The 23,723-nt window shown below is 43.4% G+C and overlaps 1 protein-coding gene across 2 annotated transcripts in view; it reads right to left on the reverse strand.

Moving 5' to 3' along the window:
• Positions 1 to 23,723, reverse strand: part of LOC129332864 (cullin-9-like) — a 116,170-nt gene that overhangs the window by 39,563 nt on the left and 52,884 nt on the right. For both annotated transcript variants that reach the window (XM_054984173.1, XM_054984165.1), the window contains exons 5-16: positions 17,330 to 17,468; positions 16,427 to 16,617; positions 11,360 to 11,735; positions 10,952 to 11,144; positions 8,490 to 8,697; positions 7,776 to 7,969; positions 7,219 to 7,427; positions 6,520 to 6,754; positions 4,812 to 4,917; positions 1,836 to 2,063; positions 1,434 to 1,524; positions 1,142 to 1,313 (exon numbers count right to left, since the gene is read on the reverse strand). In XM_054984173.1, the coding sequence (XP_054840148.1) occupies positions 1,142 to 1,313; positions 1,434 to 1,524; positions 1,836 to 2,063; positions 4,812 to 4,917; positions 6,520 to 6,754; positions 7,219 to 7,427; positions 7,776 to 7,969; positions 8,490 to 8,697; positions 10,952 to 11,144; positions 11,360 to 11,735; positions 16,427 to 16,617; positions 17,330 to 17,468 (2,342 nt within the window). The remainder of the gene's footprint in view (positions 1 to 1,141; positions 1,314 to 1,433; positions 1,525 to 1,835; positions 2,064 to 4,811; positions 4,918 to 6,519; positions 6,755 to 7,218; positions 7,428 to 7,775; positions 7,970 to 8,489; positions 8,698 to 10,951; positions 11,145 to 11,359; positions 11,736 to 16,426; positions 16,618 to 17,329; positions 17,469 to 23,723) is intronic.

Raw genomic sequence — 23,723 nt, forward strand, 5'->3', positions numbered from 1 at the left:
CTTAGCTTTCTTGGGGGCCGGTCCAGTCTGGTCTTCAACCCTGGAACGTTTCCTCTGAGTCAGATCGGTTGACTCAAGATCGGAGTGTCTCGGAACCGACAAACTTGGTGGCTTCGATGGATCCGAACCCCTCGACTCCGACCGCGCGGTCTCGCTAGTAAGTCGCTCGGATCGCGCCGGTTCCGAACTCCTCGACACCGACGGCTTCGGTTCCAATTTCCTCGGCTCCGATCTCGCCGCCATCGGATCCGAAGCGCTTCTCGGACTTGGGGTCGGAGTCCTGGGAGACTTGGGCGGCTGGTGGATCTGACCCGATGCCCCGCTCGGATCCGAGGGGGGGTTGCTCTAGGGCGTCCCGGGGAAAGAGATTTCGCTGTAGACGAGGCGCTCCGGGACGACTTTCCACTCACCAAGGGAGGTTTGGGGGGCATCTCCGCGCCATTAGTAGCCTGCATTGGCCTCTTCCATAACATCGCCTCTAGCCTGGCTTTTCTTTCAGCCCTGGCTTTGGGCGTAAATTTCTGGCAATGAACACATTTAGCCACAATATGCGTCTCCCCCAGGCATTCCAGGCAGACAGAATGGCCATCCGTCCTGGCCATCTTAGTGGAGCACGTTGTACATTTCTTGAATAAAGCTTTCTCAGACATCACGACCGAGAAAAGCAAGCTCTCACCGATACGTTTATCAGATCTTCTAACACTTATACTTTCTTCTTCAGGTCAGCGGACAAGCTATGTCTTCACCGGTTGGTGGCAAAGAAGAAACTGGAGGGTGGGGGGCGCCCACCGGATGCGATATTGGTGGGAAGGGCCGCGCAGGCGCACTATCTGGTTGGGTGACCCCTAGTGGACGTTTAACTAAAGAAAAAAGATCCGGTCGGCAGGCCTGCGCATGCGCAGTCCCATGTGGGACTGCACAGAAGACGGACAATGAACCACCACGTTACAAAGCCCTGACTCTCATCTCCATCCCACAAAGGATCACTCACAAGGCAACCTACAAGGCAACCAACAGCTTAGCTTGCTCTTGCCCTAAGATGCCAAATGCATCATTATTCAAGCCCTGTCCACCCTGCTACTTCACTGGAAAGCCCCAATTCAACCTGTCCAGAGAATCCCTAATCTCCACTGGTACTGACCTGACTACCACTCCTCGATGCATGTAAACATTGATGTAGTGGGATCCTGTGCTTCCATTTGACTCCCAGTATGTTTTTGGATTCCTGTCTGTTAACTTGCTGGCCCGATGGGGATTAGAGGAGACTTCCATTCTCTCCCAACACTTGTCTTCCTTCACTTCCACATTGGACCCTAGGCAAAATAAATAAATAAATAAAGTTGGAGAGAGTCAGGGATGACACAAGCTGGCTTGGGGGGTGGGATAAATTCCCCACTTTTCCTGTTCTTTTCAGAAATGTGTGGATCACTCACCCTGGCAAAGGTTGCGCAAGAACACATCAAAAAACGGGATGTTGATAGGCTGGTGGCTACGCCTATGTTCCTCTATCTGACCCAGGACCATCTACAGAGACAAACAAATGCATTAACTGAGAACACAGAATGGTGGAATACCTGCTTCTCACCCCAACAATCCAAACTGACAGAAGAGCCCTATTAGAATAAGCCACGCATATTTCTTAGTGCAGCTGCTGACCAAACCAGTCAACCCATTTTAGAGGAGAAAACTCTACAGAGCACAACTTCTCCTGCACTGGCCCCTTATCTTGGTTCAGCCCGCTCAGATTTACACCAGCTGCAGCTAGTCAGTATCCTGATTCTCAGTACACTGTTGTTTGGCTTGCCACTCCTATATCACCCCAATGTCAGATTCACCTGGATACAACCAGCCAGGATGCTGGTAGTCATCTTCTTATAAAGGCTGGCATATTTCTCGCAGTCTGTCACAAGGTCACGCAGCTCTGTCACCAGCAATAGACTGGAGTTGTGCTTGTCCATAGCTTTTGTCAATGCTTCCTTTGTGCCTACACGGCACATCACTACAGCACAGTCTTTGTTGGTGGTGGCCAGACGATGCAGGAAGCGAATAAATTCCTGCACAACCTGTAGACAAAGATGTAACAGCTGGTAGTGTACAAGGATAGGTTGTCCAGTGAGGTTTGTGTTCTCTCTCTCTCTCTCTCTCTCTCACACACACACACACACACACACACACACAGGGTGGTTTTTGTTAAGTGGCACACATTCAGCCACAAAGTTCACTAGATTATCTTAGGCCAGCCTCCCCTACCTTACAGCTGTATTTGTGAGGACTAAAGTGAGGCAGTGCAGAGAAAAGCCATGTACACCACTCTGATGCCTTTGGAGGATGGGCAGGATAAAAATGAGTTAACATGAGATAGCTCTTCTGTGCATCTCTATTTTTACTGCTATTCTGCTATTCTCTGATTTGGACCCCACAGTCCTGGAACGTGCGTTTGCAGCCATGACTGATTGGTTGAAACAGAGTCGACTGAAACTGAACCCAACAAAGACGAAGGTCCTGTACTTGAGCCACGGGGGACTGGGTTCAGGACTCAGGCTCCCGGCCCTCGATGGGGCACAGTTTGTGCCAGTTCCGAGGGTCAGGAGCCTGGGGGTGACCCTGGATGCCTCCCTGAAAATGGAAGCACAGGTTGTATCAGTTGTCAGTTCTTTTTTCCACCTGCAACAGACCAGGCAACTTGTCCCCTACCTGTCTACCTGTGACTTAACTACAGTGATCCAGGCAACGATCATCTCTAGGTTAGATTACTGTAACTCGCTCTACGCAGGCCTACCCTTGAGCCTGACCCGGAGATTGCAGCTGTTGCAAAACGCAGCGGCGCGCATCATGGCCCCAAGGAGGCCCGCCTTGCCTCAACTAGAGTCAGGGCTTTCTCAGTCCTGGCTCCTACCCGGTGGAACACTCTGTCTACTGAGACCAGGGCCCGGCAGGATTTACTATCTTTCCGCTGGGCCTGTAAGACAGAGTTGTTCCGCCAGGCTCAGGGCTGAGGTTGGGACTCCGCTGGCCGGAGGATGCAACATCTACCCCACTCCCTGTGAAAGCTGCCCACCACTGTTCTGCTATTTTTATATGATGTTTTAATGTTTTAATATGGAACGTTTTAAAATGATTTTAAGGTTATCATCTGCCCTGAGTCCACTTGCGGGGAGGGTGGAATACAAACATGATATAAATAAATAAATAAATAAATAAATAAATAAATAAATAAATAAATAAATAAATAAATAAATAAATAAATAAATTTTCAAGAATCAAAAGGGGAGGGGTTGCCAGTTTATCTCCCCTAGTGCAGACTTCTGACTCCTCCCCTCCCCTGGCTGGTCTGGGGAGGGTTGCTGTCCCCCAGGAGCTGCATTTCATGGGGACATTTTGGGCTGCAGTAGGAGGGAGGCAAGAAAGATCCATTCTGCATTGCAGCTGTTCTAGAATAAGAGAAAGGCCCCAGAAGCATTTTTCTTGTTTTGTATAATCTGCACTGGCTACCAGGTAGACCTGCCTATAACACTAAGGTCATCTTCAGAGATCTTTCTTCATGTGCCTCCACCTTCTAAAGTCAGATGGATGGCCACTAGAGAGGATCTTTTATATAATGGCATCACAACTTCAGAATGGCTAACAAAAGGCTCCCTGGTTCCCCTTCTTACCAGTGTTTGGGCAGCTGCTGGAAGCTGCTCTCTTTAAGAAGACTTTTTGAGTCATATTGTCTGCTGACTATTATTGGATCTGGCTATTCTCTGTAGTATTTAGCCATTGACTATTATGCTGCTGACTTGGTTGTTTTGCTTTTACTGGCTTTATGATTATTTTGCTGTAAGCCACCCTGAGGATCCCATATGACATGGAAAAGAAATGGCCATAATAAAATAAAATCCCATTTCTTGAAACCATACATCATAAGATTATTCTTGTTCATGGGAGGGAGAGCAGCATTAAAATAATGGATTATACCCTCCCTGTTATCTTCCTTGTGAAGGTTGCCTCGTATTTCTTTTGAGATACGTGTGGCTTTTTGGCCAGCATGCAAATATTTGAAAGGCACACTGCCATCACATTGAAGGCAATGTGCTAACCTGCCCGCTCTCTACTTCCAACCAACTATGTTTCTACAGTCTTTGAGTCTAGCTAGGAACTAGATGTGGGCAATCTGAAAGATGCAAGACAAAAGCAGTCTTATGTGCAAGTCTACAAAAATTACAAACTATAGAAAAACTTAATAGCCCACTTTGCCCATATACACCTAGATCACTCATTTCAGATCTAAAGAGGACCAATTTTTATCATCCTATTAGTTGCCAAAATCAGATTTTTGCTCACCGTGGATGACCAGGAAAGTGTCTGGATGAATATTGCGACTGACAACTGTTGTGCTCTTGTGCAGGGTGGTACTTCAGCTTCCATATGGGACACACATCACTGATTGTCCTGGCCCTTTGGAGACTCAGCTATGAGCATCCCTAACATGTTTTAGGGGCCGGACAAGATTTGTAATGAGATCTGCTTAAAGCTAGTTTGAATTTAAACTGAGGTAGTTTAGGGAGGAGAGAGAAGGTTTAATCCTTTCTCTTCTGCATGGTTGCACTTACAGCAACCATCTTCTGATCACATTTCATCTAGTATAACTTTCAACTTGGAATCTGCAGTCAAGGTCCAAGAGCACTTGCCACCATCTCCAATGCGTTAGGAAGCTACCACTCCATAAACATTTGCTCTCTTACTAGCATATCCTAAAGTATCTCCAAAATGGCCTTCAGTAGCCCCTCATACTTTCAGTCTTTCAAGTAACACTCTCATGAGTCCCTCACCTCCCGCTCATTGCTGTGGACACTCATAGAAGACAGACAGGGCTTAATGCACTCATGCCAGGGCAACACATCCTCTTGGGAACTGTCCAAAAACTTATTCAAAATCCTGCGACAGAGAGAATGAAAGAGCGGTTAAAGGAGAAGAAAATTCAGTTCAGTTCTGTCTGGAAACTAAGCCAAATGCAATAGAGCCACTCCTACACCCACTGCTTAAGAGCCATGGAGTCCCTTCCATTTCTAACTAGGGGTGTGTACCTGAAAAATATTCAGGGAACAATGTGGGATAACCTGAAGGGGCAAGCTGCTCCGGGATTCAATTGATTCATAAAGATTTGGGAAGGTTTACAGAGCACACCAAAGCTCAAAGTAGCACTTTTCTTGCCGTTTGCAAACAAGAAAAGTGTTGCTTTCAAGCTTCCTGCCCTACTGCCTTTTTTACTCGATGGGAGGGGGAAGACAGAACCTCCTCAGCCTCCTCCCCCTCCCATTAGCTAAAAAAGGGGCTCTTCTCCCCCTCCCAACAGCTGGGAAAAGGGGTGGGTGTTTGAAAGCAACACTTTTCTTGCTGCTTGCAAGCGGCAAGAAAAGTGCTCCTTTCAGACTTCCTGCCCGGCCACTTTTTTCACTCAATGAAAAGGAGAAAAAAGTGGCGAGGCGGGAAGTTTGAAACTTTTCTTGCTATTTGGAAATGCAAACAGCTAGAAAAGTACTGCGGCTGCTGCTGCATTACCCGAAGCTTCCTTCCTGAAGCGATACAAATAGCTTCAGGAAGCTTTGCTTTGGGATTCCTGAATCGGCTCAGCAATGCTGGGACCGATTCAGAAATCCCAAATCTTTCCAAATTGGGCCCAATTCGGGTTAAAAACTCAAATCGGAAACCCAAAATGCACACCCCTATTTCTAATCATGCCCCTGTTCACACAACAAGATCTTTTATTTTCTTTAAGATGTTCAGGAATGTGTTACAAATAGAACTCCTCCATAAGTCATGTTGACTAGACAACTCCCAGCAACAACAACAAAAAACTGTTCACAAAGCATATTGTCATAATTCTAAGGTCTGCTTGAAGACTGCCCAAAATTTTTTAATGACACCCACAATACAGAAAACTTTCTCCTTCAAGATACTATTCACACAGCACACACTCAGAATCTGTGTTCCTTCAGACACACCATCTACCTATTACTAGCTTTTCAACATGATCTTCTTGGGAGAACCTCTCAAGGCAGTGGTCCCAAATTTTTGGCAAGCTCTATATACAAAGTCTCAGGAATCTCTAGAGCTCCCTCAACTGCAGCCTATGACTGCGGGGTGGGGGGAGAGAAACCACGCTCTGCAGTGTGCTGTGTTGATATGGCTGACGTTTACTCAAATCTGCTATCTTCCCATTTCTGTGCCCTAGGCCAGGCTTGTGGTGCTGCATGAAGGCCAGCCCCTTACATGGTTTCTCAATATTTCCCCGCTCCCCAGACTCCCATGCTAAGCTTTATCTAGAAAGGCCACGTGTACTATTTTGAGAAACTACTGCTCAAGACACATTGGTTTTTCTACATCCACAATGCTTAAGCACTATTCTAAAAGTTTTATTCCATGACAGTGAAACCCTGTTCCGTCCACCTTCACAAGTTTAATCTCATGATGTCCCTCAGCCTGCTTTTCCCTTCTTCTGTTTAGGCACACCTATGCTTCTGCTCATTTATCCCTCACCTCAACACCCCCAGCTGTACAGACTTCTCTGCTCCCAGCTGTTCCAGAGTTTTCAGCAGCAGCAAGAAGTGTTCATGGTCTGGCAAAACCTCAGAGCCATCTCCCTCAGTGTTAACAGCTTCATCACAAAGGCAGAGCTCCAGTGCCAGCACCACCTCCTTCGAAAAGCTTTCACGGAGGCTGCTTAACAGTGCTGGTACATCCATGTCCTTGAGCTCAAAGGTAGCCTCAGGATCTGAGGAGGGGGAAACAAAAAGGAAGGAAGGAGTCAAAATCACACCCTCTATAGGACAACCTTAGCTGGTGATCATGACCCAGTGATGACCAAGAGTTTGGACAAAGCCTGAAGGAAATAGTGCTTTTTCACCTCTTCCCTTTTCAAGCTCCTAAAAGGAGCAAATGGAGAAGGTACGGAATGATAATGGAGGGAAGTTCGTGGATGAAAAGCACCAATACACAGTGCCCTAGAAAGACAAGGGAACAAAGTACATGAATGTTATCCAAGGTTATAAGGGTATAGGACTTGCTGAACTTGCAATCAAAGGAGCCTAGGCATTCTGGGTCCATGCTTTCCCATTTCACAAAGCAGAGCTTGGAAACAACAAGTAATGGATGGAAATACAGCAAAGCCAGCACATGCACACATGCACAGAAATGCAAGGGAGGATTAAATATCTGGAAGACCACCTCAATCCCTACCTGCATTCTCCTGGCTCAGGGGCAACTTATGCTCAGCCAGGCGGTTGAGCACTATTCGAGCCAGCATCTCATTGGACTTCTGGCCTGAGCGGCAGCAGTTCTGCAAGACTGAATGGAGGTCACAATTTCCCAGCTGCTCAGCCAGACCCTTGTGATTGTTGATCAGCATGTTCAACACCAATAGCCCATTTTGCACTGCTGACGAAGCACTACAGAAAGAAGGAATAAAGGGTGAGGGTCCAGTCTGATTGGTAATCACCATTTCATTGGGCAAGAGGAGGAATGAACAGAAGGGCAACAACTCAAATTCTAGTTCAAGGGGCCAGCACCACTAGCTAGCAATTCAAGCAGCAGCAGACAAGGAGCCTATCAGATTGTCTCTCTGCAAGGAGGAAGGAGAACCAAGCAGATGGTGAACCAAACCATGGTCCCTGCATGGATTCTTCACCCCAGAAGCTTGAGGGAAACCAGATTGCTTGTGTGATCTCTGGGCTCTCTTTTGCCTCGCATGTCATCTCTTTTGCCTCTACCTAGCCAGGTTAACCATTTGCTCTTACCCAGGTGTGCCCAGCATCTTCTCAATAGCAGCAGGGATAGCACAGAGCAAGTTGTCGGAGTCTTTGCTGGAAGCAGAGCCAATGCTGGCAAAGATCTCCCGCATCATCTGGGCATCAGAGTGGTTCAGAGGGTAGGACTTCCCGCTGGAACCCAGCAGCTCACAATTCCCAGCACCTACCAGCACTTTCAGTGCCTAAAAGGGGAAAGCAGGCAGGCTTGAGAACTGGGTCAAGCAGTCAGGAGTAACAAAAATAACTCCCTTCAACAATTATATCATCCACCACCACCACCCCTTCCTGTTGTGCCCCAATTCTTTCAACTCTTGCTCATCCTCACCACTAAAACAGCCCCAGCACATATTATTCCCCATCCCCTTCTCACTGCCTGGCTCATTTCTCCACCCATTAGCTATATATTCTCTGTCATAGTTCTGATCCTAAGTGGCAAAGGCCACTTCATACAAGGTGAACTTATTACATATAGGCAAGACCAAAACATGTGATGGGGCAACATACATGGAAGTGATTATCAGTGCAGGAATTCACCTTATATGAAGCGGATGTAATAGTACAGGTTGTATCTTTATTCTGTAGCATAAGCCTCTTAATACACTTGTTTTAGCTAGTCTGAATCTAAGAAAGCTGGTCTATATATTTGTAATAGCTTCCTTGCCCACTGAGGGCAGCCTTTGCCCAATTAGGTATTCTACTTACTGCCAAGCCAGCCTGTTGCACCAATGCTGATGTGGGGTACTCCTGCATACAGCCCAACACAGCACGCACCCCACCTTCTGTAGCAAAGAGAACTCGCCAGTCATACTTTGCCACAAGCACATAAAGCAACCGCAAAGCCATCACCACCAGCAGCTTCTCCTTCAATTGGTTGCTCAGCAGCTCCACCAGCATTTTCACCATTTTCTCCCTGGGGGCAGCAAGAAGGGGACTTTTAATCTTGCCATTGTGTGATCCCTTAAAGTTGGGTAGAACTAGAACCAGCTTAAGGCTGGCCAGACATCACTAAGAGAGTTGTGCCTGAAAACCTGGAGACCAGCTCAATAGATGGTATGGTGGGGGCTGCTCCAAACTCAGAAAAACATACATACAAAATCAAAATCGAAAATAGTCCAGTAGCACCTTTAAGACTAACCAACTTTACTGTAGCATAAGCTTGCATAAGACTAACCAACTTTACTTTAAGACTAACCAACTTTACTGTAGCATAAGCTTGCACGCATCTGACAAAGAGAACTGTGATTCTCGAACTGTGATTCTCAAAAGCTTATGCTACAGTAAAGTTGGTTAGTCTTAAAGGTGCTACTGGACTCTTTTCGATTTTGCTACTACAGATTAACACGGCTAACTCCTCTGGATACAAAATCAACTGTGTGTTAAAACACAATTTGCTTATACCCTTGTTTAGTTTGAAGAACTAAACAAGAGTATAAGTAAATTTATTTGGCAAGGAAAGAAACCAAGAATTAAATTGAAAATGCTTCAAGGTTTGAAAGAGAATGGGGGCCTTGCTCTACCTGATTGGAAAACTTACTATCAAGCGTGTTGCTTAGTTTGGATGAGAGACTGGATTTTATTGGAAAATCCAAGACTTTTAGCTCTTGAAGGCTATGATCTACAGTTAGGAGGGCATGCACTTATGTGGTATGGAAAAGCAACTAGACATAAGTATTTTAAAAATCGCTTGATAAGGAAATCTCTTATAACGACATGGGAAAGAGTTGTGCCGCAAATATATGTGAAAATCCTACAATGGGTCTCTCCATTAGAAGCATTTACACACCCAAATGTATTCTCCGTAGATAAGGTTATTAGATATAAACAACACTTAGATGATAAAGGAGTATTAAAAACGAAAGAGGACTTACAAAATCAAGGTATTAACTTAGACTGGTGGTCAAGAGCACAGATTGAATCTAGATATAATAAAGATAATAAAATGGGAGGCTTCTATCTAGAACAAAAAGACTTTGAAAAACTGTTATGTGACTCAGATGAAAAACTGATTAAGAAAATGTATCTATTTATAATGAAAATGAAAATGAATGAGGGGGTGGGAAAGTGTAAAACTTTATGGGCTCAGAGTCTAGGAGATAATATCGATTCAGCACAATGGAATAAGATATGGAGAGTGAATGTAAAAATAACTAAATCTGTCACATTTAAAGAGAATTTATACAAGATGTTTTACAGATGGTATTTAACTCCGGATAGATTGGCTAAAATGTTTAAGAATATGCCAAATAAGTGTTGGAAATGTGGGAAACATACAGGGACATTTTTTCATATGTGGTGGTCCTGTAAAGAGGTACATAGATTTTTGGATAATGGTACATACTTTAATACAAACTATTTTACAGATTTCAATTCCTTTTAAACCAGAGATATTTTTGTTAAATTGTATGCCAGATATGAGTAAAGAACAGATTACTTTACAATTCATGTGGTAACTGTGGCTAGAATACTATTTGTGTCATACTGGAAACAACAAACAATACCGCAGCAAGAGGAATTAACAGTAAAGATAATGGAAACTGCAGAAACGGACAAATTAACCTCTTTAACAAAAGGACAAAAGGAAGGAGACTTCGCTACACCTTAGAACCCCTTCTACAAATGGATAAAGAACAAATATAGAGACTAAAATCTAATAATAAGGCAATACTGTATGAAATATTAGAATTCACAGTTAAAGTTGAATTAGGATAAAATATAAACCTGGAGAACTAGAATGTGGATACAAGCAAGCTTAATGAACTTTGCAAAATTGCTTTGTTTCTTTTTCTATTCTTTTACCTACCTCTTTTCTCTTTCTTACCTTCTAAAAATAATAAAATATATATTTAAGAAAAAAACAAGACCAACCTGAGATTTGTTTGTTTGGCATTATATCCCATTCTCTCCCTAAAGCTCAAGAAACTAACAACATGCCTTTTCCCCCATCTCCCAATGCAGATGTGTGTACATGTTCTAGGAGACATCTCAAAACCCAAAGCCAGATAAAAACCCTCTTTATTTCAAAAGCATCAGTTATGTGACAAACACTCGCTAATGTCCTGATTTTCTACCCACAGGAACATGCTCCTGTTTTCCAGCAAACTGATGGAATTGAAAGAGGCCACCCTGCAGTTCATGCCAGGGGTAGAAAAACCAAGAGAACTGACCTGATGGTGAGTCCACCATCTGCTTTGATAACCTGTCTTGCTTGACCAGGTTCGTCCTCCAAGATCTTGGTGATGAACCTGAGACCAGCCATCTGTAACCCAACTTCAGAGCTTGATTTCTGGATGATATCCCCAACGTCTGCTATTTTTTCCAGTGAGTTCCTCTTCCCCGTCAACTTGAGGCTGCAGAAGACTTTCCAGGATCAAAAGATAGATTAGTATAACAGTCTCTTAACTGGAGACCTATTTCAAGCTCTCTCCCCTGAACAAAACCCACAGCGCCTCTTTTTGTACTACCGCTACCCCTCTAGAAACAAAGATGAAAGCATCCTGCAGTTCCAGGCACCCACATCCTCGCCCACAAGAATGCTCACCCAAAAGACAGCAGGGATGCTGGCTGGCACTTACCTTTGACCTTCTCATCCAGTGCATCTGGGAAGGCAAGTCCTTCAACTTTGAGGAGCTCATTAATCAGCTGTGTGTCAGTTTTCTCTGTTGTAGATGGAGCTGCGGAAGGCACTCCCACAGGGAGTAGTTCCTTCTTTGGCTTTCTGGATGCCATGGCTTCAGAAAGGCTACCATATTCTGCAAGGGTCACGTCCCCATTCTGGCAGTTCTGTTCTGCCCTTCCCTTGCTGAAGGAATACTTGAGATAGATGTGGGAGCACTGCAAATCACTTCGGGTGCAGCCCTGGCACAGCTTGCTCAGCAGCTGCAGCACTTTCTGAGCCAGCTCTGCTGACACAGACAGCTGGATCAGGCTTTCTTCGTCCAGCTCTGACAACTTGAAATATAAGAAAGACAGTTAAAGTTTGCATCTGTATATCACTGTAACTGTATTTATTTATTGTCCGCCTTTCTCACTGAAACTCAAACACAGTGCCCGGCAATACGACCAACAGATAGGACATTCAAAGAACAATACAATAGTGTGCGTGTTGCAGAAATTTGAAAACAACATAACTCTGAATACAAAGATGAAAAATGGCCAAAACAAAGCATAAGAAATTAAACAAGGCATATTTAACAGCGCAGAAACTACTCAGTAGGAGTCTTGTCGAAGGCTTTCACGGCCGGAGAACGATGGTTGTTGGGGGTTTTCCGGGCTGTATTGCCGTGGCCTTGGCATTGTAGTTCCTGACGTTTCGCCAGCAGCTGTGGCTGGCATCTTCACTGAGAGATCTCTGTCTTTTGGTGCTACACCTCTGAAGATGCCAGCCACAGCTGCTGGCGAAACGTCAGGAACTACAATGCCAAGACCACAGCAATACAGCCCGGAAAACCCCCAACAACCATTACTCAATAGGAGATTTGATTTTAATCATATATACTCCATTTAAACGTGTATTTTTGTAAACTTTGCATGGCCTTTACTGCAGTTCATTAGCAGATTGTGGAAAAATACAGGTGTTCCTTTATTGCAATTAATTAAAGGTAGTTGGAAAAGGGTAGATAAATGATTTCTTAATTAGTAGGAAATACTATGTATAATCTGTTAATCTATCTTGTATTAGTTTTTTAGTATCTTCAAAACTTTGTTTTAATTTTATCTGTACAGGAGCACAATGGTATTGTAAATTGGCTTTAGCAAAAGTCACATGATTAAAAATATGAAGAATTAGCTAAATTTAAGACCGATGACTTTTTTAATATTATTGTCACATGTAAAAGGTCATAGATATGTCTCTATAGATAGCAAATGTCATTGCATATAAAGAATATCACCAAGATAGGAACTAGGTTTTTGACAAAGGAAATTGCATGCAAAAGATCTGGATGAGAAATGTATGTGTCTCTGTGTTTATAAAATTCCAATGCATTTCATGGAAGACCAAATATGTCCTGATTTTAAATAATTTATAGATATGATTGAGAAATGTTAAGCGATTAACAGCCCAATTCTGAGGGGGCAGGGCGGAAAGCACTCAAGGAACGAACTAAGGGGCACACTGTCATAACTCAGACTGACACGGGCGTAATCCCCCTCCTGCCAACGAGGCAGCCAGATGGAGGCGTAAATGCGCACCAGGGGGCAGGCCAGAGGGGTGGGGTGTGAGTTAGTCAGCTTGCAAAGCCGCTCGGGGCATGCCCACGCTGCGGCAGTGGAAATTATGGCATGAAAAAAGGTGGTATGGCCCATAGGCACTCATTGAATGGGAAAACTCATCCTGGTACTCAGGCCCACCCACATGGCCTGGCAGAGCATAAGATACCAACTACCAATCCTTTTGTGCCCCTGTGGTGGCTGAGCCCCCTCCCCGGCAGCCAATCAGTCCCCCGCCCACACTATATAACAGCCAGATGGGATGGCCTGGGCCCCAAGTAAGTGGAGGCACGGCCAGAGGCTCTGCCCGAGAGCTCCCTGCCATGGGAGTACAAGGCAGGAAAGGGTGCACTTCTGGGGCAGGAGTTCGCCAGGGGAACTTTGCAAATTTTGGGGATTGCTGAACATTCACTCAGGGCAGGAGAGGTGGGTCCTGAATGTCTGCCTAACTACTTTCACTTAAGTTCCCTTGTAGGTTATTGAGTCCTGGCCTGAGGAGGGCTGAGGGCACTCTGACAGGTAAGAAGGAGCTGAGGAGCAGGCTGCCCCAAAATCCAGCTAGTGATGGATTTAAAGCGCCCCCAAAGGGCAGAGGAGGAGGCTCCCCTGTCAATCAGCTGAAGCCAGCGGCAGGGTAAACTTACTGCCCTGCAGCTTATTTCACCCTATGGGAAGTAAGCCACAGGGCGGCTCCTCCTCCCATCGGGTGAAATAAGGAGCAGGGCGGGAAGTTTGTCAGTATGCTCCGAATCTTTACGGCGCATACCAAAGCAGGTTAATAAGCAATTTACGAAATCGCATATTTCTGACTCTTTTTCCCACTTTAGAAATTCCGAAGCAGGAATTTTTTGTTGTTGTTGTACACCCCTAGTTACGGGGTGGGTGGATTCCAGCAGCCCATGCTGGGCCTCCGATCTAACACCCTTGGCTGGGCTCCCCTCTCAGGCAGGCGAGAGAGAACCGCTGCAGGTTGGGGTGGCTGAGTGCTTGCTCTTCTAACTCCCTGTCAATGGCAGGTGCACAGCTCCTTGACTGTCTCCGCAAGCAGCTGCAGGAGCAGAGCATCCCAGATGCAAAGAAGGAGTACGGTCCCATCAGAGGGGCATGCATCTTCTGGTTGCTGGGAGCACCTGTGACAACAGAGCTGCTGCCACCACTCCCAGCCATGGAGCCCTCTCAGAACATGGCAGGCTGGGCTAGGACTAGGATAAGGACGGGCCTCTTGCCACATGTGTGTCTGTTTCCCTTTCAGGCAGGTCGCAGCCTGTCAGGAAGACCAAGGAACATAGCTGTTCCAGCCCCCAGCAACTCCCTCTACTGCCATTCCATTCCAGCCTAGGGAGCAGTCCCCAAGGCATCTCACATCTCAACCTCGCTCCTGTGCGGGCAGCATGAGGAATGGATCTTGCGGCTCTGACTGCTGCACAGACTGGCTTTGCTCCCTTCCTGGCTGGTTGAAATTTGGAAAAAGCATGTCCAGACACCCTCTTCACTTTTCACAGTTCAATAAAATGTGTTGAACAGCCACCTCCCCACTGCCCCGGTCTGTTTGCTTGCCTTTGGGTGGCAGTAGCCCCCTTCCACTTCCCTGAAGACCTGCCATTCCACACTTGGAAGCAAATGGTCTCTGACTCTGGGCTGGAGTGGGTGGGGTGGCTCCTATGAGGCTCCACATGGCTCCATGTCTTTGTGTGGCTCTGCAGTTCAAAGGAGCAGGTGTCCAGTTGCAGCTTGGAGGCTCCAGCCCCGGCCAGCTTCCCTCCCCCCACTCAAGTTCACAGCAGGCAGTGGGGTGGGAGTGTAGCCTTGTGTGTGTGTGGCAGGGAGTGGTGGTGCCACGGAGGACTCCTCCAACATCTCTTCTGGCATCTAATAAGCCAGGCAGAGGATCTCTGTATGCAGGGAGCAAAGTTGTTGCTGGGGCAGGGGGGAGATGTGGAGCGATGTTCTAGGATCTCGGTGGCCCGCGAGGCCAGACACTCTTCCATTTGCTCTTTGTGGAGACAGGGATGGACTTCGGGGATCTTGCGCTGGGGAGTCGGGTGGCGCTGGGGAGTGGGGTGGCAGCTCCTAGAGCAGGTTCTCTAGTACCACAAGCCATCATTCTATTCTGGGGGGGGGGGGTGTCATCCCAGGACTGGAGCATGGCTTGTGAGGTCCATCTCACATTCTCTTTGCACCTTTTTTTAATACGGTGATATGTAATGGAGCCGCTGCAAGTCGATGGGCATTGGTTGCTCCCATCACATTCAATGGTTCTTCCAATCTCTCAGATGGTTTCCAATGGGCAGCCCCCGTCAACCGTTGCAGTGCCCACCCCCACTTGCCTCTACATAGCTGCCTCTCCTGTACCTTGGGGGGCTGCTCCTGGGTGCTGGGTCCCACCGTCTTTCTGGTCCCACTTCTCAGGGAGGCGGAACATGTTTTGGGGGGCGGCGGCGGCGGCAGGGATTTGCAAGCAAGCAGAGCTTCAGCCACCAGCCTTGCTCTTATTGGAAATGGGGGTTGGGCAGGCAAGAGGGCGGGTGCCGTCTGCACCTTCGGTGTCACCTTCCCACTCCCCAGGCAGGGCTGCCTGCTCCCTGACAAGGGGGGAAGGTGTCGCTGAGCAGCAGAGATTGCAGCCTGCCCATTGGCTGTGCCATTGCTTGCCCCTTGCAAGCCTGTCAGGGGAGCAGTGCATCCACTGGCTGGTGCTGATGGGGCTGTCCGTGGAACTTGGGTGGGTGCTCTCGGCAGCGGCTGCACCACTCCTTGTCGAGCTCGGGTGCCAGTGTGGCCTTCCCATGAAAGTCCATAGGGAGTGGTGGAGCAGTGCCACTTTTATGTTGACATGTGGGTGCAGGCACCAGGCTGGCCCCTTGGATTGGGCCAGGCTGGCCCTTTGGATTGGGCTGTTAATTTCTCTTGCATGCATATGTTCATCACTAGCTGGATTTAGTTTAATATACATTCATATTTTAGTATCTTACTAATTAAAGATACTAAAATAAGTGTTAATTATAATTTTAAAAACACACATGATGTCAAGCAGGCCATTCCATAAGATGGGGGCCACCACAGAGAATGTGCGTGTACAGGCAGCTATTCATTTAGCCCAACTACAGGGTGGTATCTGCAACAGCCCTTGTTTAGAATGAGTGAAGCTGCAGGACACAGGGAGTGAGGCAGTCCTGCAGATATGCCACCATTTTTAAAGGTTAAAAGTTGCAGGGAGAACTTCTTGACCTGACTTCTCCAAGGGGTTCAGCCACAGGGTAAGTTAAGGGGGGGGGGTGAAGGGTATTTTGCAGCCAAACTGCACCTTGAATGCTAATGATCTAGCAAGTAGCAACTACAGCAGTTACCCTTTTCAATTTACTCCATTTCCCCTTCCAAGAACGCTTTCTTGTTACTTTTTCATCCTCTTCTCATTCTGTAACTCCACTTACCTGCTCTTTATAGTTCTGCTGGATAAAGTGAACTATTTCCTGCTGTTCTTGCTGTTCTAGCTTTTTAATGAAGAAGAGTAGCTCCCACCATTCAGCTCTGCTGAGGGTCCCAGAGTGCTCACTCATCTCATCCGTCAGGTATGGCAGAGAATAAAGACCCCCAAGTGGTTTACAGTAGAATGTTCGAGTAACTGCAGGCAGGAAAAACAAAAGCCTTGTCTAGCTCTTTCTGATGTGCGTATAATTAGGGCCTAGATGCTAAGACATCCAACTCATATGGCTTTCATTTACTTGTGCTCCATCCAACTTTCCTCCAGTAACACATGAAGTAGCAACACCACAAAGGAAAGGCAGATCACACTGGATGGCATTATACCAGACTCCTGCGAGATGAAAGGCTACTTAAAATGTTACAGAATCACATGGGATTGAGCCACAGAAGCTACATTACTTGGGTACCAATGACCAATGCCAATGACCTGGCACAGGAAACAGTTCTTCACAACACACATGACGTATGTTATTTTAAAAACACGCATGATCTCAAAAGTCATGCCCATGTCATAGGGTGAAAGAAAATGTGCAGTCAAAAAGATAAATGTGCCTATTTCAGAAGATATGGGAACTCTGAAAATACCTCCTTGCCCACTTCATTTTTCATATACTTCCTATCCAAAATGATATTTTCATACATCCTGAGATTTTCTATTGTTTCTTTTTTCCCCTAAAGAAATTCCCTGTTCCCATGTATGTGATTAACAGCAAGTATGAGCGAATACAACATAAAGATTAAGAAAGAGTGAACAATTTTCCACCTCTCCAAAGAAAGGAAGATATGAAATTAAGATGACTACCATAAACATGCATACACAGGAGCTGGAACTAAGATGCCTCTAATCTTACCTGTGGGTAGTTTCAGGTTCTCTGTTAGACTGGATGCCTTGTCCTGGGCAGTCTCTTCTTCTGGCTGCTCTCCAAAGCCAGTAATCTCTACCATGTGCCAGTGTACCCAGTAGGTGTGGCCTGTGGACTGCCATAAAACCTGAAAGTCACATGGCATGGTTAGAATTTATTGCTTGCCCTGCCCCACTCTTTCATGTCACATAACAGGAAGTGAGGGTGCTTTCACTAAAATGCAGAATAAGAAAACTAACAGGAGTAGGCATCAGGGCTTGACAAATCCCAGGTGCTTAGGTTGCCATGGCACCTAGTATTTTTTGTGGCAGTGATATTTAGAAAATCTGGTCATACATAACTGCTTTGAAAAATACCCCTCCTGAAGAAGTCATCCATGGACCCAAATGACCTATACAAATACTGCCAAGTGGCTAGTATTCCATTCTTGGGCAAGGTCCTTGAGCAGATGGTGGCTACACAGCTTCAGGAGGCCTTGGAAGAGACAGGTTATCTAGACCTATTTCAATCTGGATGTTCTAGTTTTGGAACAGAAATGGACTTGGTCACCTTGACTGATGATCTTCAAGAGGATAGTGATGAGAGTGAGTATGTCCCCTGCTGATTCTCCGGGACCTCTCAAGAGCATTCAATACCATTGACCATGGTATCCATCTGGAGAGGCGGACTGGGTTTGGGCATGGGAGGTACCATGCTTCTGTGGTTCCACTATTACTTGATCGACCAATTCCAGAAAGTGGTGCTGGGGGGACTGCTGCTCAGCCCTGTGGCATTTATGCCATGGGTTCCAGCTTGTCCCCCATGCTATTTAACATCTATATGAAACCACTGAGAGAGGTCCTCTGGGTATTTGGAGTTAGGTGTCACCAATATACAGATGACACCCAGCACTATTTCTTCTTAACAGCTAAGCCAAGTAGGACTGTGCAAGTCCTGAAAAGGAGCCTGAAAAAAGTAGAAGGATATTTGAGGGCCAATAAACTGAAGATCATTCCAGAAAAGTCTAAGGTGATATTGGTCAATAGAGACGCTGCTCTGGTTATACTCCCCCTGAAGAAGGTGGTGCACAGCTTCGAGGTACTACTAGATCCCAGCCTACAATTGGAGGCTCAGGTCTCCTCCATGACACAAACCACTCTTTATCAGCTCCAGCTGGTTTCCAAAATATGACAATTCCCCTAAAAGCATGATCTGCCCTACAGTGATCCATACTCTAATCTTATCCAAGTCAGGTAACTATAATACACTCTACATGGGGCTGCCTTAAAAAATGGTCCCCAAACTTCAATTGGTCTGAAATACGGCGGTCAGGCTACTGTCAGGGTTTGGCTACAGGGATTTTATCACCCCTGTGCTAAAAGATCTGGACTGGTTACCCATCTGTTTCTGAGCACAATTCAAAGTGCTGGTTCTTACTTTAGGTTCCTAAAGAGCTTGGAGACAGGGTACCTGAAGGACCATCTCCTCCCATACAATCCAGACTGCTGGTTAACATCTGCCTCTCAAGTTCTGCTCCCTGTGTCCCCACCTTCAGAGGTGAGGTGGGTGATGACTAGAGACAGGGCCTTGTCTGTGGTGGCATATTACTTTTTGCATGTCCTCCCCCTTGAAGTTTGTCTGGCACCAGGGCATGGCGTCGGCGGCTATGGAGTCAGACGCATTCTGAGGAGCTCCGATCCCACCTAGCTCGAAAACCTGGCAACAAGCAGCATAACAACAACTTTTTCCTCTTAACTATGGGCAAACAGGAATCAGATAAAAGACAAAAGAACAAAGCAGCAAAAAAACCTACAAGAATTCTTCTTAACAACGAGCCAAACAGCTCTTCAAGAAACGGCAACCAGAGAACGCACCAAAATGGCGGACGGAACACTCACAGACACAAACGCCAACTTTTGCCAGCCAGAAATAAACCTCCCTCCAGAATTAAAAATGCTTCAAAACAGCATGCTTGGAGAAATAGCCTCATTATTACGCCCAATAAATGATCAACTCCATGAAATTACACAAGATTTGAAAGCAACCAACAGCAAAGCAGAGAAAGCATTGGAACTCAGCAAATCAGCCCATAGCAACATAAACGACTTACAGAATGCAAATATTAGTCTTCAAGAAAGAATAATGCATCTTGAAATAAACTCTCGACAGGTGAACCTCCATTTTAGAGGCATTGAAGAGACACTGACTGTGAGTGAAAACTTAGCTGTATGGTTAAATGCATGGTTAATGAAAGCTCTAGCCCTGGAGGTGGGCGTGGCTCCCTTAATTGTTAAAGCATATCGTGTAGGTGCAAAGAAGCGGAGAATAAAACCAAGAGACATTTGGGCAGAATTTATTGATCAAAAGACCCGGAAAATGGTATTGCAAGAAGCAAGAAATAAAGGCTCACTTTTACTTAATAACACACCAGTGCAAGTTTTTGCAGATCTTCCTGGAGACGTCTTGAATAAAAGGAAGGAACTCAAAGCAACAACTGAAGCTCTGCAAAAGGCAAAGATCCAATATAGGTGGATAAATTACACTAAGCTATCTGTCCAATACCAAGGGAAGCATTATATTGCGACTGACTCAGAATCAGGACTATCCCTCTTGTTGAATCTTAATCTGGAAGCTGAAATGGACATGGACATAGACAAGACATCACAAAAGAGAAAGATGCCACAGGAATTTTTGCCGTGCAAAGGCAGCAAGATCCCTGTCAGAAACACCTGAAGAACAAACATGCAAACAAATGTGCTCAAGTAATCTTCTGTATACTAATACAAATGTTATGCTAGCTGCAACATCTTCTGCTAATATTCTATGCCAGGTTCTGTTGCGAAAGGGGGGACTGTGATCTCCTTTGTTAACCTCTGAATTCAAAACTAGATACTTATACAATTTAATAAGACAAATCATATTTTGAGTTAGCTCCATTTTAATTTTGGGTAGGTTTTGGAAGTACCCAAATAGTTGGTGGGTGACATTTAACACACCAACTATAAGGAGCTAAATCTATATATTTTAATTGCTAACTACCTCTGTTAATTGTTATAATAACAAGTGATTTTACTTCAGTATTATACCTTATCTAAGCTTATTTTAAGAGCAGAACCTTAGTTAATAGTGAAAGGGTTTAAAAAAGAGAGAGAGAAGGGAAGGGAAGGGTAAGAGAAGGGAGGGGGAATAGTGGGAGGGTAAAGGTTGGGTATAGGGGAGGCTAGGAATTAAAACTTTAATACTGATATTTCATAACTTTTATTTTGGGTGGGGAAGGGAGGGACTGAGGGCAGGGGGTGGGAAGGGGGAGGGTTTAAATACTCCTAATTTATAGATTAATAGTTTAAAAGAGGGGGAAGGTGATACCCATCTTACAAACTCATTTGATGGGTAAAAGTTGTGTGGAGCTTCATATTATTGTTTAAGTAACACTATAATACTAGTAATTGATATATATACAACAAATTAGGATTTGAGAGAAAGAAATTGCCTATTTTGAAAACTTGCATTTTAAAATTGCTGTTGTTGAACAATACATAGCTATATTCTTTCTAAAAGTGCTTATAACAGCAAACTACGCTATTTATCATTTATAACTGCATATTCTCTTTTCTTTCTCTTTTCTATATTTACAACCTCAAAATTTATATACATACATACATACATATACATATACACACACACACACACATACACACACACACACACACACACACATATACATATATATATACACACATACATACATACATATACATATACATATACATATACATATACATATACATACACATACACATACACATACACATATATATATACATACATATATATATATATATATATATATATATACACACATACACACATACATACATACATACATACATACATACATACATACATATATATATATATATATATATATATATATATATATATATATATATATATATATATATATATATATATATATATATATATATATATATATATATATATATATATATATATATATATATATATATACACACATACATACATACATACATACATACATATATATATATATACATACATATATATATATATACATACATATATATATACATACATATATATATATATATATATATATATATATATATATATATATATATATATATATATATATATATATATATATATATATATATATATTTTACAAACGGTTATTAATATTGTATCCTGGTAATTACTATCATAATAACAAACGGTTTCAATTATGACCTACTATATTATTAGCAACAGCTTTTGTATTAATAAGTAATTGGAATTATAACCTTGTGACATAGAATACGTCACGCTGATAAATTGGGACAGCAGTTGATTATATACACAGTTCCTTTATACTGTAGTGAGCTACTATAGCTTGTTGCATCTTCCATATACTCTGGTTGTACCTTCTTTTAATCCAAACTACCATCTTATAGATTCCAATATTCCAACAGATCTCTACTAATATTGGCCTATTTACACATTTAAACAAAACAAACAAAATAAACAAATAATTTAAAAAAATTATAGCGAAATTAACAATTTCAATTCGAGCTTCTCAAGTATTTTGAAATAACCTTTGATTTACCAATCAAAATAGCTCAACATCTACTATAAGAAACTCACCTTTATAAGAACAAATCATATCTTATTATAAACTGAAATTATTTCAATCACCATGCACACAAACATGAATGTTTTATCCTACAATGTTAGAGGACTCAATAATAATATCAAGCGGAGGAAAATTCTGAACGTCTTGCAACAACAGAAAGTTGACATAGCCCTCCTTCAAGAAACTCACTTTCACTCTCCCAACAACACAGTCTTGAAGGCAAAATGGATACAACAACAATTTAATGCCAAAGGTTCATCAAAATCACGTGGTGTTTCGATGATAATATCCAAAACAATCAACTACCAACATAAATCTACACTAACAGACCCTATGGGAAGATTCGTATTTATAAAAGGAACAATAGACAATCAACCAATAACTATAGGCTCAATTTATGCCCCAAACTTGAATCAGGTAGAATTTTTAGAAGAAACCTTCTCTAAATTATGTGACTTTCATGTGGGAGAAATGATTATCAGGGGAGACCTCAATTATATCAGCAATTATAATTTGGATAAATCGCACTACAAATACCCAAATAGCAAGAAAAAACAAGATTCAGAATTACCATCTATGTTAAAAAAATATTTACTAACGGATATTTGGCAAACGATGCACCCGATGAAAAAGGTTTTACATATTTTTCATCTAGACACAAAACCTACACCAGAATTGACTATATTTTAACAACAGAAAATATAAAAAACAACACAATTAATTCACAAATTGGTAATATTATTAACTCAGATCATGCCTGGGTCTCATGTTTATTATCTTTGAATTCTCAAAGAGTTCCTGAAAGACACTGGACCTTTAATAAATCCCTTTTACAAAAAGAACTCGCTACTAAAGAAACTGAAAAATCTATACATGACTATTTGCAAAACAATAAATCACCAGAGATATCCCCTCATGTTAGGTGGGACGCCCTTAAGGCAGTCCTGAGAGGACAAATAATATCAATTTCGGCCCACACAAATAAAATGAAACAACTACAAAAAAAATCAATTTTGGACAGTATCTCTTTATTAGAAAAGCAACATAAGGAAACAGGAAGTAACAAGGTATATCGTAAACTACTACATGAATGCAAATTACTGGAGACCATAGACACTAGCCATATTCAAAAGAATCTACTATATTTAAAACAAAATTTTTGGTTCCAGTCACCCAAGCAATTAAAACTTTTGGCATGGAAAGTAAAAGAAAAGAAAGCGTCAAAACTTATTAAGGCAATTCAAGACAAAAAAGGAAATATTTTGCACAAAACGACAGATATTCTACATTGTTTTAAGGAATTCTATACTAAATTATATACCTCGTCTAATCCCCCTATAAAAGAAATTAATGCATTTTTAGCTAACTCAAAACACATCAAACAATTAAAAGAGGAACATCGACAGCTACTAAATAACCCAATATCTCCCACAGAAATACAATCAACAATTAAAGGTTTGAAGAATAATAAATCAGCCGGCCCTGACGGCTTTCCCTCAGAATTCTATAAGAAATTCATCATAGCCTTAACACAACCACTAACTGAAGCATGTAATCATCTATTAAACACTGGTAACCAACCTCATACTTGGAAGGAAGCAAACATAATAGTCATACCAAAACAAGGTAGAAATCATCTTAATTCAGCCTCATACCGCCCCATCTCGTTACTCAATCAAGACTACAAAATTTTTACTTCTGTCATGACCCAAAGACTCAACTCAATTATAAAAGACTACATTCATCCGGATC

Source organism: Eublepharis macularius, chromosome 1, assembly GCF_028583425.1.
Source record: "Eublepharis macularius isolate TG4126 chromosome 1, MPM_Emac_v1.0, whole genome shotgun sequence".
NCBI lineage: Eukaryota > Metazoa > Chordata > Lepidosauria > Squamata > Eublepharidae > Eublepharis > Eublepharis macularius.